Source organism: Pelecanus crispus, chromosome 6 (genome assembly GCF_030463565.1).
Source record: "Pelecanus crispus isolate bPelCri1 chromosome 6, bPelCri1.pri, whole genome shotgun sequence".
NCBI classification, from domain to species: Eukaryota; Metazoa; Chordata; class Aves; order Pelecaniformes; family Pelecanidae; genus Pelecanus; species Pelecanus crispus.
In genome coordinates, this window is record NC_134648.1 from 7,223,737 (window position 1) to 7,239,253 (window position 15,517).

At 38.2% G+C, this 15,517-nt stretch overlaps 1 protein-coding gene across 2 annotated transcripts in view; it reads left to right on the plus strand.

Moving 5' to 3' along the window:
• ANO3 (anoctamin 3) overlaps positions 1 to 15,517 on the plus strand; it is a 211,199-nt gene that overhangs the window by 166,736 nt on the left and 28,946 nt on the right. For both annotated transcript variants that reach the window (XM_075712002.1, XM_075712003.1), the window contains exons 11-14: positions 704 to 825; positions 1,748 to 1,882; positions 7,735 to 7,831; positions 13,463 to 13,523. In XM_075712002.1, coding sequence (XP_075568117.1) covers positions 704 to 825; positions 1,748 to 1,882; positions 7,735 to 7,831; positions 13,463 to 13,523 — 415 coding nt within the window. The remainder of the gene's footprint in view (positions 1 to 703; positions 826 to 1,747; positions 1,883 to 7,734; positions 7,832 to 13,462; positions 13,524 to 15,517) is intronic.

A 15,517-nucleotide genomic window follows, 5' to 3' on the forward strand; every position in this document is an offset into this window, starting at 1 on the left:
TGAATCTGTGTGTTACCTTTCGACTGCTAAGCATGAGGCTGTTCTTTCAGGCTGTCAGGCAGTCTGTAAATGTCAGGCATGGCCTGGAAAGACTCCTTTTGGGTCAGACTGACTCTGTGTTTTGCTTCTAATGCCTCCGAGAGTCCTGTGTAGCTTCAAAATAATGCCACTTCTGTTGTTTCCATCATCTTAGAAAATATGTACCACAGAAAGACTATGTTTTTCTATACTTTTAAACAGGCATTAAAGTAATAGAAAATGTCTAGGAGAGGAGAACCGAGCTGACATACCAGAAATTTCTAAAATTTTATAGGAGAGAAAAAAAGATACTACAAACATCTCATGAAAATTTTTGAAAAATTGAAATAGGTGAAAGCATACAAATAAGCATATTTTAGTGAAATAGAAACACTGTACTTGAAGCCATATAGAGGGTTGAGTAGTTCTTTATAGTCTTGTACTAGTGTGGTTCTATCATTAATTCTTAGAGAAACTGGCCGTTTCAGAAGCATAAGTAACTATATCTCTTCTGTCAGGCTCATGTGTTAGCTCCAGATGACATGTCCTAGAGGCGTCCATAATATGAGACCTATTTATTAAAAATAATGAACACCTCATTTAAAATTATATTCAAATGCCTAAGAAATCTATATATTTTTCCATAGTGCCTAGTAATATACTTTTATTTCTGTATGTTTTTCAGGGAAGCCACAAGAGCAGACATCCCATCAAAACACATGGGGCTCAGAATCACAGACACCTCTTATATGAGCGCTGGGCACGGTGGGGAATGTGGTACAAATACCAGCCTCTCGATTTAATCAGGTACTAGTACTTTGAAGAATAGCTTATTCTGTGATACGACCAACCTGGTAACAGCGCATTAACCGTACTGGTAAATTCCTTGTCCTTATGCTTTCCTGTAAAATGTAGCCATTCAGTATTATCAGATAAGACTGAAATTCTTTAAGTTGCTTCTTTTGGATTGTCTTTTGTACAGGGCTGTTAATTTCAAATGAGGCTGCATAAAAGGCACGCAGATCCAGCTCCTTGCTGTCAGTTTTTATTCCTGATCTGACAGTCATAACCAATCATTGTGCCCAGTATTGTTCCACTGAAGGCTGTGGCGCTGAGCATGTGCCATGGGACAATTCTGTGCTGATCAAATAGTATCATCCATGACTGACTTTCTGATCACTGCTACTTTATTTCTTCTAGCAACTGATACCCTAATTTTGAAGAATTAAAGTTCAATCTTCAACTTGTGTTTTCAGTCCATTGTTTTCTCAAATAATAATTTGAAATATGTCACATTACATGATTGTCTATCGTAAATACTTTCTGTAATGGAATACTTAAGTCATAACAGCTTGCTTTATTCCTTTCCAGAAATTTTTTGAGTGTGTGTGTGTGCATATACACACACATATATATCTGTGTGTGCAAATAAAATGTCCTGCATTTAATAGTGTTGAAACTAGTACATCTGCTTAGTCATTTCAAGGACATGAAAATTACAGAGCACTTCAGTTACATCCTTAGAAAATATATGTTCTGGTAAGTCAGCAATTAGTGTCACTAAAATGTTATGCTAGCCTGAAATAAAATATTTTGGTAAACTGACAATAATTTTACCATAAACTTGTGATGGTAGTTCCTCATTAGAATTAATCTACTAATGTGAAGATAGATAGAGGTCACCATAAGTTTTAACTTTAAACAATGTATGTGTTTCCTTTTCACATAGGCGATATTTTGGTGAAAAAATTGGACTGTATTTTGCCTGGTTGGGGTGGTATACTGGAATGCTTATTCCTGCTGCCCTGGTTGGGCTCTTTGTTTTCCTCTATGGATTATTTACGATGGATTCCAGCCAAGTAAGGTAAAATCCCATTTAAAAACATAATAGCCTGTTGAAAATTAAGAACAGTCTAGCATAACTTAGATCATTATTGTACTTATAAATGCTTTCCAGATATGGTAATCATGCAAAAAACCCAAATAGAACACTGGGTTTTTCAGTCAAGTGTATCCACTTTGTATATCTGTTTTGCATCACACTGAATGTGTACCATTCACAGCAAGTGCCCTTACCACTGCATCGCAGTGATTCCTGTTCTGTCTGTAAGGAAAACCAGCAAGTATCGGTTCTAATGTCATAGGTACTGCAATGGTTGTCATTCTAGTAAAGGCTAGTGGATGAAAAAACAGTCAAATATACTCCCTCTTTATCTCCATCTTGTCTAGAACTTCTAGAGTGTAGTACAGTTGCTAAACTTCAACTTACTTTTGTCTATGCCTTTTTTTTCTCCCAGTGGTAATAGTGGCAAACTTTGAGTACAAAAACAAAATTCTTAATGATGTCGGTGTAAACTGCAGCCAGGAGACCCAGCTTCAGGGAGACTAGAAGCACATGAAATGAAGCTAGTTTTCAAGTTTCACACTGTTGTGATTTTGCTCTGAGAGGTTTAGGTCAATTTAGAAATAGTGATGAGGGTGCTCGAGCTAAGTGCTGACTGTATGTTTAGGAACTGTTTCAGAGGACACACCCTTATTACAAAGTTTTCCATTAGATGTCATCAGACACAACAGTATCAGTGGCCTTACAATTGCAAGTGTTGCTCCAAGCAGTTTGGATGCTTAGGCTGTAAGTGTACTTGGAGTCACATTTCATAGGAAGTGTTGTTTCTTGGGCTTTAAGCAGGACTATTATATGTTTTCTTTATGGAATTGTCTATATCTTCTGTTTCACAGTGAGGAGTTATATTCTGCAGTGCTGTAATGAAGGCTTTTTTAGGCTTGCTGTTATACAGCAAACTCCTGAGATACTTTACAACTTCAAACTGCGTGAAATGAAATTAAATGCAATAAATGTATCAGCCAGGAAACTATGCTATCTTTAGGATATTGTTCTCTGTATTAGGATTGTTTTGTACGATAAATGTCCATAAAATGCAATGGGTGTAATGTGAAGTAGAGGATCGGCATCTTCTTAGAGCACAGGGACTAGGACAGTTGAACTGGGAAGCTTGTATTCTTCACATGTACAATGGCACAGTTTCAACAGGGGGGAACAAAGGGCCGTAATCTACTGTTATCAGTGTATAGCTTAATATTTTAGGCAGTCCTTGTGGAAGAGAAAGATTTGGCATTGCCACTCCCTAGGAGAAAGAACAGAATTTCTAAGAGTTTAATTTTTTCAAACTGTAAGCTAATATGTGCTTGTATGCGTCATACATTTCTCCCGAGAAGACTTGGAGATACGATTCCTGCGTAGCTCTTTTAATGGAGAGACGCAGTTATCTTGCTTGCTGAAGGTTGCAGGGTGTAAATCGCAGGAGCACAGAGATAGGCTAGCTTTCATATTTTCATGTCCTAAGTTTTTCCCCTTGGCTGCTGTTGAGTAGCTGCAGACAGAACATACAGATTTTAGTTTGCTCCCTGTGGAGGCTGATTGTGTTGAGCCCCATCCTGTGATAGGGTGCCCATCAGGGGTCCTGGACTCTATTCCAGAAGCAAGAGCCTGAAAGTTAGGTGATCCACCATAAAAGCCCTAGATGCCTACAAGGGGAGGGGAGTATTTATATATTTATTACAGCTACCATTAGCCAGTGTTCATTTCAGAATACTGACAGAAGGTGGGTTAATGCAGAAGCCCTGTGGCAGCCCCAGGTCCTCTGTGCCTTTGACATTGTGAATCTGTGCAGTCCTTCTGGTTAGTCGTGATACAATACTGTCATATCAGGGCATTGCTATGACCAAGTTAGTAAGACCTGCTGTGAGATGTGGATTCAAGAACAGACCTTAACTAACTCAAGCTGATTGTGACTGGCCTGATAAAATGTATGTAGCTGTTTTCTGTATCACCTTATGTACTTAGGAAATTCGAAAGGCTGGTGATAACAGATGCTGCTCCTTGCCATATGCGCTTACTTAGCCTGGAAGGGGTCAGCAAGGGTTAGACAGAAACCTCCTACCTAGAGCAGACAGGAGGCATCCATTAGCAGGCAGACAGGCTGCACAACCTAAATGTTCTTATTCTTACCATATTCTGGGACTGTGAGATTATTTATCTAGTGTTTCTGCAGTCGTTTATAGAAAACTGCTAGATAAACATCCATAAGAGTTTTAAAATATATCATTTGCTTTTGAGCACTGCAGCTACCGCAGCACGCAAATGCAATGTTCGGCAGCCATCAGGAAGAAACAGTCAGGTACCTTATTCTGACAGAATCTAGACTCAGGAAACCAAGTGGCAATTAGGAATTAAACCTTGTGCCAGGGCGTTATGGCACTGTCATAACTGTAGATTGCCCCGGATTCAGTGTTACTCAGTGTAATACTACTTCATGTGAAACAGGTTTCACCCTATTAATGCCTGTTACTAGGATTCAGTGGATGTTAGGATGTATTGATTTACAATATGATAAATTCTGGGGAAAAAACAACCAAACAAACAAAAACTAACCTGTTTTTCATCCGTCTTGTGTACCACAAAATTTGAACTTACTGACTGATCAAATTATTTTTGCAGAAGCATGCTTTCCTCAGTGATGTCCCTTCACCTCTCAGGTGCAGGGAGGTGCCATGAGCCCTCCTCTAGCAGCTGCAGGCAGAAAAAGATCCTTCTTTTTCCACTGAGGTCCAGCACAGTTTCAGCAGAGAAGGAGTAAGCAAATACATGAGCGTACATTCCCATAGAACCAAATGTGGCCTGTGATACCAGCCATAGGTTTTGTGCAGCAATAATTCGAGGGATATATATATATATATATATATATAAAATTATGCAGAATGATGTCACACCTAAGAACTACTTTGTCCTGTTTACAACTTGTACAAGTGCCTGCCTCTGCTCCGCGCTCAAGGTCTGTCATGACACCAGGTGGCTCTTTTTATATATGTATAAAAATATTATATAAATATATATATATATATATCAGCCTGTGCCAGGACCCCATCTCACGCTGGCATGGGGCCATCAAGTCCCTGCCCCCTTTGGAAAGGAAAGAGCTCTGCGTAGTTCATCTGTGGCTGCCACAGGCAAGTTGGAAGTGGTGCATATTTGCTCCCTTTTGGTGGTACCCTTCCTTCTTTCCCAGGGCAAGTGCCCCTCTCACACTGCCATTTGCCCCTTGTTATAGTCTCTCTCTCTCCTTTCCTCAGTTACAGTCTTAGGGAAACAAAAAACTTTCAGGTCTGATTGAGTCATTCGATGATTCAGATGTATTGTACAGGGAGGAGGATGGTGAAATAAGATGGGAAGACAAAAACCCTGCATACAGCACTGTGGTATCAGGGACTAGACACTATTATAAGCAAATATGCATATATGTCCTATGTTTAGAAACAGAAGTTTCAACATTCTACACTGTTAGGGACATTTTTCTTTCACAGAACAAGCACATAAGATGGGCACTGTTACTGAAAGCATGTTGGAATGGAGGATGTTCTTTTTCTTGCATGGGTTTGGAATAAACCTTGGTAATACTGTGGTTGCCAGGAGCTGGCACTGAGGTGCCCCAGGGTACTGAGATTAGTCTCAGCAGCTTGTTGCAGGATTCAGTTGTGAGATGAAGGTAACCAAGAGAAAAATGCAGAGAATCTCTGTTGAAGAAACTCCATAGTAGCTTCCAGAGTATTTGGATTATATTCGCAGGGCTCAGACATGCAGAAACAAAAACACAGAACATGGCTTTGTATTTCTTGTTTCATACACTGTTAAATATATTTTGATCCATTTGCTCCCTCTGAGCTAAACTGGGGGAAATGTGAAGTGGTTGTCATATGGGAGGGCTTAAATAGTCCTTCAGAAGTGCCTTCATCTGGGTTCTTTTCTTTCAACAAATTATGTGCCATATCTATTACCTATTTTTATTCTCAAGTTAGATGTTAAGCTATTACATGTTGATTAGTCTATATAAAAATAAATCTGATGGTTTTAAAGAGTTTGGTTTTGATGGGTTTATACATATCATTAATTATCACTGTTTTAAGTTGGCCCTTTGTTGTCAGTCAAACAGAAATGCCAGCCACAAACACAGAGTAGCTTGAAATGTCTTTGCACCATGTGCTGTAGTCAGATTTCAGCTATATAAGTGAGGACAGTACAAAGAAGTTTATTTTGCTCTGTTGTACTGAAGATTTGAATTGCAGGAACAGTTAACATAGCACCTGTTGCGAACACTTGGTAACAAATACTGTTGCATTTGCAGAGTTGTGCTAAAGCATGTGTCCTATCACTGTCAGTAAAATTTTGTGAAACTTCATATGTGATTAAGATCAAACAAAGATTTTAACTCAAGGTATAGAATACAGAAAATCTAACATTTATGATGTTGAACTTAAATTCAAAGCACAGTAAAATTTAGCCTTATATTTGGCAACGGTTTGTATTATTGCCAAACCATTATAACATATTGCTGAAATATGATTTTCTGTGCTTAATCAAACGCAAGCAAGAAAATTCTCTGGTGTGACACACTATAAGATTTCTGTTACTCTGCAACTCTGAAATGACTGGCTGTGCTCATTCTGGCTTCAGGATTACTTTGGACAATTTCTTTGTCAGGTCCACATTATGTTGTAGGGTTTCAGTGAATTAGTGATTCTGATGTTATGTGAAGTATGACCAAAGATTACAGAAGCAACATCTAGGCAACCAGAATCTTTTGTTTCCATTTACTGTCACATCAGACAGGATTTAATAGATGCACTCATTTGGAAATAAGCATAATCTTCCATACAGCATTAGAACTGTAAATTTAGCTTTTATGAGGAGGGGAGTAAAAGTGCAATGTTTATTAAAACAAATCAGTAGAGATTTCCTGGCATTTGTTTATACTGCTACTTTCCTAGTGTGTCATAGGATCATTTCAGGCATGTCAGCATTGCTAAAGGACAGGGAAATGCAATTGGTGAGGTTCTTTGGGAAGCTTACTCAATGCAGTTAAATGAATTTTAAGGCAAATTTTTTGCATTTCAGTTAATTCTGTTGTGCCTTTGTCAAGACACTTAATTATGTACTACATTTTGAATATGAATGGTCCCAATGAAGGCAGTGACTTCATCTTCCTGAATCTTAGGATCTTTAAGCAGCAGAATATGGTTTGAAGATATTTCTCCCCAAAGTTAGGATATTAAAGTGGTTTGGTTTTTTTTTCTATTAGCCCTATACAGAAGTTCTTCTGCAGGAAACAAAAATGCAAAAACTTGAAATACTACTGCCAGAAAGCCCTGTCAGTGGATTTTTACATGTGACCAATTGATCTAAGTGCACATGCTATCATCCTGTGGAACAGACCTTCAGCTGATGTAAACTGGGATAAGTTGATTGAAATTAGTGTCGTTATACCAGTGATGTCCACCCTCTTAACGTTTGTTATCTTCTACAATGCTTAGAGAAATATGCAGTAAATGGGTTGGCAGGTAGTGAATAATGTTTTGTTCTTCTGTTTGTGATATTTGGGAGAGAATGGGGTATTCACAAGCGTAACAAGTGTAGCATGGTGCCCAAAAATATTGCATACAGCTCTAGGGCCCATAGTTTTAAGGTTATTGATTTGGGATTACGCTTTTCATGCCAAACATCCACTTCTAATTTGTTTTATTGAGCCAGTTTTGTGGTGTAGGCATACCGTTAACAAATAGAGACCACAAACGGCATAACCTCAGCAAATCTTAAGAATGCTAAAAGCCTTTTTATAACCTTTATTTTCCTGTCTTACACTAAAGCAAAGAGATCTGCGAGGCAAATGAAACCATCATGTGCCCTATGTGTGAACGCAATTGCACACTACAGAAACTCAATGAAAGCTGCATATACGCCAAGGTAATTATTGTCTTATTGCTATTAAGATAATTTTTATCTAAAGATCCACTTTCATGATGTAATGGCTGCCCTTGTTTCAGCAAAGATTCCTGCAAAACATGTTTCTCTACAGAGGTGTTTTTTCATCCTTCGTAATTCATGTTTCTAATAAGGGAATGCTCTGAAATGATCAGAGATCATTCTAAAATTTGTTTTACTTTCTGTGAGCATTTCTTTCCTAAATCCTTATGATTTTCATCAATTTATAAAGTCCTCTGAGTAACAAAACTTTTCTTGGAAGGTTTCTTTCCCCTACAATTGACTTCACTCTATTTCCCTTGCTTACTTTGTAATTGAATTTCTGCTCCTCCTGAAGGAATTCTCTAGCATAATGTGCCTGTGATGTCCTTTGCTCTGTCAGACTAATGCAAAGATTTTACACAACTAAATATTTTGCTACAAGAAGCTATCCTTCAAACTTAAATAATCACAAGTACTTCTGTATATGTGCAGTGTTTTCAAGTGAGCAATATATTTTGATGTGTGGTATGTTCACAATGCTGGAAAAGCAGCCTTGGTGTTTTTCTTGGAATTCTTCAGCCTATAAGATAAATCTTGCTCAGAAGCCTGTATTTATAAAATGTGATTGTGATAGGACCGATGTTGAGTAAAACTCAACCTTTTTTGAGTAAAACTCAACATTTCAAATCTGCCTGTGAAGGAAAATTCTAAAAACATTTGATATTTATAAAAATGGTTTATATTTAGATTTTACAAATTTAATTTTCTATTTTGTAATGCCAAAATTTAAAAAAAAACCAAGTTTTGCAACAGCAATAAACACAATTGAACGTGTCATACTTAAGGCAAAACTGGTTTTGTTTTTAAATAACTGCTATACCTTTAGAGCAGAAAATAGCTCTATGAGATTTTTACATAACCTTTTTTTACTTATTTCCTATGTTTTTAAAATGTGTGCTGAAGATAAGAGCTTTCTTAATTGAAATAACATTATGCAAACTATACAACCCATCCCAGAAATGGCTCTCTTTAGAAGATAACAAGTACCTCTTCAGCAATCCACTGCAGTTTAACAGGAAATTAATACATTTAGCATTGTGGCATCCCTTTAACTTTAGGTCCTGTTATTTTAACATCCCCCACTTCATAAGAAGCAGTTTTTGTGTCTCATTCATATTTACACTGACATCCTTTGCTTAAATCATGCAAATTTTGCATTTAATGTCCCATTGCGAATAATTCATTGCAGCAGAAAGAATGTGGCAGTCCAGCCATACTTCCACGTATTTTTAAACCAGTCCCCTTGAATCAGGTGACAACCAGGGAAGACAAGCAGTAACCACTCGTATTCCATCTTCGCAGGCACCCTTTTCTGATGTCTGCAAATACTACGGAAATTCATGTAAGCTCCCAAATTCTCCTGCCAATGCTTTTGCTCTGAAAAACTGATCAACCTTACACTGGAACACAGAAAACAAACGAAGATTGTCTCCTTTCAGGATTTCTCTGTTCTGGATCTCCCCCAAGGGAGAGAATTCTCTTTGGGAAGGAATAGGATTACCATCTGGCCACTCAAATGGCAAAGAAAAAGGAAAAAATAAAAAAAAAAGCTCAATGAGGCTTTTTGTAGCTCTGTAATGCCTTCACTCACCATGCTGTCTTTAAAGAAGGGTTCGCTGCAGCTTCGCTTGCTACCCTCTTGCTAGGAAATGTCTGGTTTCCAGCAGGGATTGTGATCCTTCTGGGTGTCACCGTGTTGCTTGAGTTGAGCAGCACATACCCAAACACGTGTCAGCACTTCCACTGTGTCTGCACCCAAAATTAGTGAATGAAAATTATCTGTAATGTTAGAAAACTACAATCTGATTTCAAACCAAACATTCCTTTGTACTTTCTGAAGCACTGTTAGTAATGCAACTAAGTGGAACTAACATATTTAAAAATAAAGCATCAGATCTGCTCTCTGGGAAAAGAAAATGGCATTTCCTGCTTGCTTTCTTGTTCCTGAGAGGAGCTGGTCAGCATTTCCCTCTGGTTTTGTTGTTGTGGGAACGTAACTTATTGCTCTGTCTTCCTTGCACACAACCAAAGAGCTGATACGCAAGGGAAGCTGTTCCTGATTCTCTCTGGGCACCGGCACCCTTATTCTGGAATAAATGTTTTAATCCTTATTCATTCAAATAGCTCATTATATACGAGTACACAAGCATTGAGTTAATTAGGAAAAGTGAGTTCCTTTAAGTGAAGTTTATCTCCCCAAACCTGCTTATGTCATGGGACCTGCCTCATTTATATAAGGCCTTGTGCTCATATTTCACATTATTAAAACTGCTGTCCGGGTTTCTTTCATTAAATATCTACCAAGTTTCCCTTTAGAGGAGCTCTTCAGACAGAACAAACTAATGCCAGAAAAATCACATCAAACGTTTTTTTTCTGCCAAGTTTTTTCTCAAGCTGGAGACAAAATACAATAGATGCCTTTTTCCTTCTTGTTACTGCCCTCTTCTTTCATCCCCTTTCCTCCCCTCCTTCTTTCTTTCATTTCCATTCAAAAATGCCACACTGAAGTGAAGTTTATAATTTAAGGGAAAGGCATGTAATACCTGAGCTGTAATCTGAATTGGCGCATGCCCAGGCTGTCATTCTTGTCTGCACTAAATGGCCTCTTTGACCCGTGGGTGATGAGCGTGCACCAGGGCTCTCTGGGCTGCTTGCGCGCCCAGCACACCTTGCCCTCAGGCCCTGAATTTGAATTCAGGGTGGATTTGAAGTGCTACACTAGCTAGCCCAAACACTTTTCATAAAGACAAAGCTGGGTCAAGAGCCGGATACGTATTTTCTACTTTTAGCAACATTAATTCTGCTGGTTTAGGTTTGGTTGGTTGGTTCATTTCATATTTCCTTGGAAAGATGCACTCTCTACTGAGCAGAATATCCAAAATCACATCCTCACACAGATCTACATTCAAAACTGAAAATGTTCATCAGGTTTATTGTACTGCTTTTGTTCACATCTCACATTTTTGGTCTCATACCTATTATGTTTGTGTTCTCCTTTATGGAAGCAAAAGAAAAACAAAGCAAAAGACATATTTGTATGTACAATTGATCCCACTGTACGATTCATGCAGGGAACATACTGGATTTATTGATACCCAATACCAAATAGCCAATTCTCATTTCAGAACCTTAAAAAAAGAAAAACAGAACTGACATACAGGTAAAATGTATGTGTTTTTAATAAATTCTCACAATATTATAATAATTGTACTCAATAAGATATAGAGGCAAGCAACACTGTTTCTCTTAACTTTTTCTGCTTTCCTGAGTTAGTTTTCTTAACTTGTGAGGCAAAAGCAAAAATGCCAGCCTTTTCTGGAAGAATGAAAATCTGTCAGCAGGATGAGTTCTTGCAGCAGGCAGCTCTCGCAGGAGCAGATTAGGTAACCTGCCTGAGGTGGGCTGTCAGCCCCAGCATCCTGGCACACCCCGCATACTGAACATTCCTTCTGGCCAGAGTAACTTCAGATGTAAGAGAAGGTCACAGTACAGCAAAACTGAATCTGGTTACCTCTGCCCTTCCATTGGCATAAGGACAGGTTTCTTTTCATGATAAAAGCTTAAAAATTGGTCCTTAAGTCAGCAACAGAGTCAACACTAATGAAAGTAAAGACTTTTCAAGAATATTCTATTTCAGGACCTTCTCTTCTTATTTGAAAGAGTGGGAAATGACCATGACTTTTCTGGATGGTTTAGGACAATACATATCAAAGCCATTTGCAGCAATTTTTTATTTCATTTTCCTCTTCAGATCCTCTTTCTAACACATGCCTGTTGATGATAAGTTGGTTTGCTGTAGTATTTTAAATGATTTGTGCTTTTTTTCAAATAGGAATTTGAAGCCTGTGCTTTGCTTACTAATGCTCAGAAACATCTTAAACCACCTTTCATTAGAAGAAATGTAGGCCCATTATCCCTGAATCAATTACATTGCTGTAAATTGACAGCATTATATCTATTGAAAGTACATTGATCTTAATTTCAGGTTCCTAAATACTGTTTCATGTTATGGCTTGAATATTAGAAATTCTGGTTTTTTGTAATGTAAATTGTGATGTTTTCATAATAAGTGAGACATTAAATTCACCCACTCAGATGCTTAGAGTGATCCATAGGCATGCAAAAACTAATTACTACTTATTTTCTATTGGTAAGCCTTGGACTTCGCAGCAGAATATCTGTTCTGCCTGAAAAATCTTACAACGAAAAGTAAGAGAAGGAATAAATCCAACAAAAAGGAGAGCATTCATGAGGACAGATTAGGTGCACAATTTAGAATTATGCTTTGGGGGGGGGTATTTAGAATTTATTTAATGTTTCTTGGAGTTTAGGGGTACTAGCCTTTTAAGAAGGAGAACACATCAACAATTTGAGAGTCTGTGATTTCTGGATAAAAAGGAATATATACTATTCTTACCTGCAGAAGAACTGCAAGATAGCTTGGGAGAAGAAGAAAATGGAACCAAAAGAGACGTTAACTAAGTAATAGTTAAAAGCTGCCTGGTGGAAAAGGACCTGGGGGTGTTGGTGGACAGCCGGCTGAACATGAGCCAGCAGTGTGCCCAGGTGGCCAAGAAGGCCAACAGCATCCTGGCTTGTATCAGGAATAGTGTGGCCAGCAGGAGCAGGGAGGTGATTGTCCCCCTGTACTCGGCGCTGGTGAGGCCGCACCTGGAATACTGTGTCCAGTTTTGGGCCCCTCAGTACAAGAAGGACCTTGAGGTGCTGGAGCGTGTCCAGAGAAGGGCAACGAAGCTGGTGAAGGGTCTGGAGCACAGGCCTTATGAGGAGTGGCTGAGGGAACTGGGGTTGTTTAGCCTGGAGAAGAGGAGGTTGAGGGGAGACCTTATCGCTCTCTATGTGAAAGAAGGTTGCAGCGAGGTGGATGTCAGTCTCTTCTGGCAAGTAACAAGCAATAGGACAAGAGGAAACAGCCTCAAGTTGCACCAGGGGAGGTTCAGATTGGGTACTAGGAAAAATCTCTTCACGGAAAGGGTTGTCAGGCATTGGAAGAGGCTGCCGAGGGAAGTGGTTGAGTCCGCATTCCTGGAGGTATTTAAAAGATGTGTAGATGTGGTGCTTAGGGATGTGGTTTAGTGGTGGACTTGGCAGTGTTAGGTTAGTGGTTGGACTTGATAATCTTAAAGGTCTTTTCCAGCCGAAACAATTCTATGATTTTATGATTCTGATATACAGAGGAAGAAAAGTGAAAAGACAGAAGTTATTTAAGCTTATAAAAACTTAAAATAGAAAAATGTTGAGGTTAAATTTGGCCCAGCGTGAGAGAACTCTGGAGGAATTTTTAGCCTGTCTGGACACGGACAGAGCAGCTCTTAGTGTCTGTGAAACAAATAGACTGGAGATACATGAAGTGACAGTCTTCAAAAAGATTTCAAGTTCTACAGAAAGACAGAACAGGACAAACCTTGACAGAAGAATTGTGCAAGTAGAACTTCATAATAGAATTCTTAGCTTTTAGTTTCTGCCACCAGTTCTGTACTTTGGGATTCTTTGGGGCAAAAGATAAGGTGGCAGTATTATTTGTTCCTGATGTATTTATCTTCTATTCAGGTTACACATTTGTTTGATAATGGAGGGACTGTCTTCTTCGCTATTTTCATGGCAATTTGGGGTAAGTACATTTTTATTTGTTTTGAACTTTTAGTTCACCTGACCCTTTTATAAGATTACTGGATAAAGGGAGATTAGAGCTCTTGATAATATTTAAAGAAGGATTATGGTTTTGTCACACAAACTTTTTTTCCTGTTTTTGTCAACTTCAATTTCTATGCTAGTAGTGGGTGAAAATAATACCTTTTATCATTAACGTAATGACTGTCTTTAGTGTCTTAAATGTCTTTAAGCCTGAATTTTATATCATGCAGGCAGAAGTCTTTTTAGAGGCAAACATGTAGGTTAATTTACTGATCTGGAGTCAATGTAAAAATCACGTCTTGTAGAGAATTCTTGTAGAATAAATGAGAATGTCTTTGTGGGAGCTAATTAGGGGGAAATATAGGAAAGATTTGATGTTAAGTGCTTACAGCAATTTAACTATTTATATTCAAATTCTCAGTCTGAATATCTCCTTATGTTCACTCTGACATCACATACATCATGTCATGGGGTGACAAAGCCAAGCAGGGTGATATCCACAGAGGCCACTGTTGAACAGGAGTTACCTAGAACAGTCTTCCCTGTCGTTGAAGGTCAGTGTAATAACACCATAGAAGACAGATATAATGGTTCCACCATGAAATGCCTGACGGAATTAGCTTTCACTGAAGCTAATAATATTTAGCTGCTGGAAAGTATGGAAGACTGGTATTAGAACAAAAGTTAATTAATTTTACCAATGTAAATGTTTGTCTGTGTAAACCCTGAGAAAATAACACCAGTTCACATACATACAACTGTCTGAATTCAAGCCAGGGTTTTACAATTTTACATAGAGTCAAATGGCAAACAACAGCTTTATTTACGTAATATGTATGAATAAACATTAATGATTCTAGCTTAAAGCAAAGGATGAACAAATGTCACAAATTTTGGAGGATGGCCTGGTAAAAACAAAAAAAACAATATACAAACAACAGCAAAACATCAAAGAGGTACATAGACAACATAAGTACATTCTCATACATACAAAATCATAATTAGATTGTTAAAAATTGACACAACATAAATGTGACTGAAGGGCACACTTTGATTGCTTGCCTCAGTGATATTTCTTTATTGGCTCTTAATCTTGTTATAGCCTTGCAATTACTAATAATTAGTTTCATAAATTCCTAAAATACATTGCACTTGGTTATATGGTTACCAACATAGACAGCGCTGGTAGTTTCTTGGTATCTTTTCATCTCTATCTTCACATTCTCCTTAGAGAGAGCTCTTTCAATTTGCAGCTGAGTCCAAGGTTTAAGTGTAGGAAGGAATTCTGTTTATGTGATACTGCTTTAGCAGTTTCAGGAGATACGGCATAATATGTGCTAAGGAAGATGAAAGCTGAACATTACCTTTTTCTTCATTTCAAGTAGCAGAGTGATATTCTCACCTAATACAGGTGAATGTGTCTCAGATTTTCAGTCTGCTATCCAACACGCTAGATACAATGTTAGAAATCAGGTTCTGGTTTTGATGGAAGTGTGCTGTTTTCATGAGTGACCCCTGTAGGAATGGCAACACCGCATGTATGCACTCAATTCTTCAATCTTTTAACTTTGAAATAAGTACCTGTTTTACTCATCTGCAGTGTGACTGCCATTGTTTCTGTCTCTGGTGTGTGCATGTGTGTAATTTACTCTCATGTATACTCATTGCAACATTCACAGTCAGTTAGTGAGATTACATCAACGTGATCCAGTCTCAACACTAAATAAAGCATTTTAAGGGAGTCATAGTAACAAGCATATATCCCATGTGCATAGTTATTTTCTCTGCACTTTATTTTTTCTGTGCCTTTACAGCTATGTCTTTTTCATGTTCTTTCTATTTAGACATTTCTGATAATTGCAAACAGATAAACTATGCAATTATTGTTCAAAAAATGGGTGGATGTGGCACTTTGGGACATGGTTTAGTGGGCATGGTGGTGTTGGGTTGATGGTTGGACTGATGATCTTA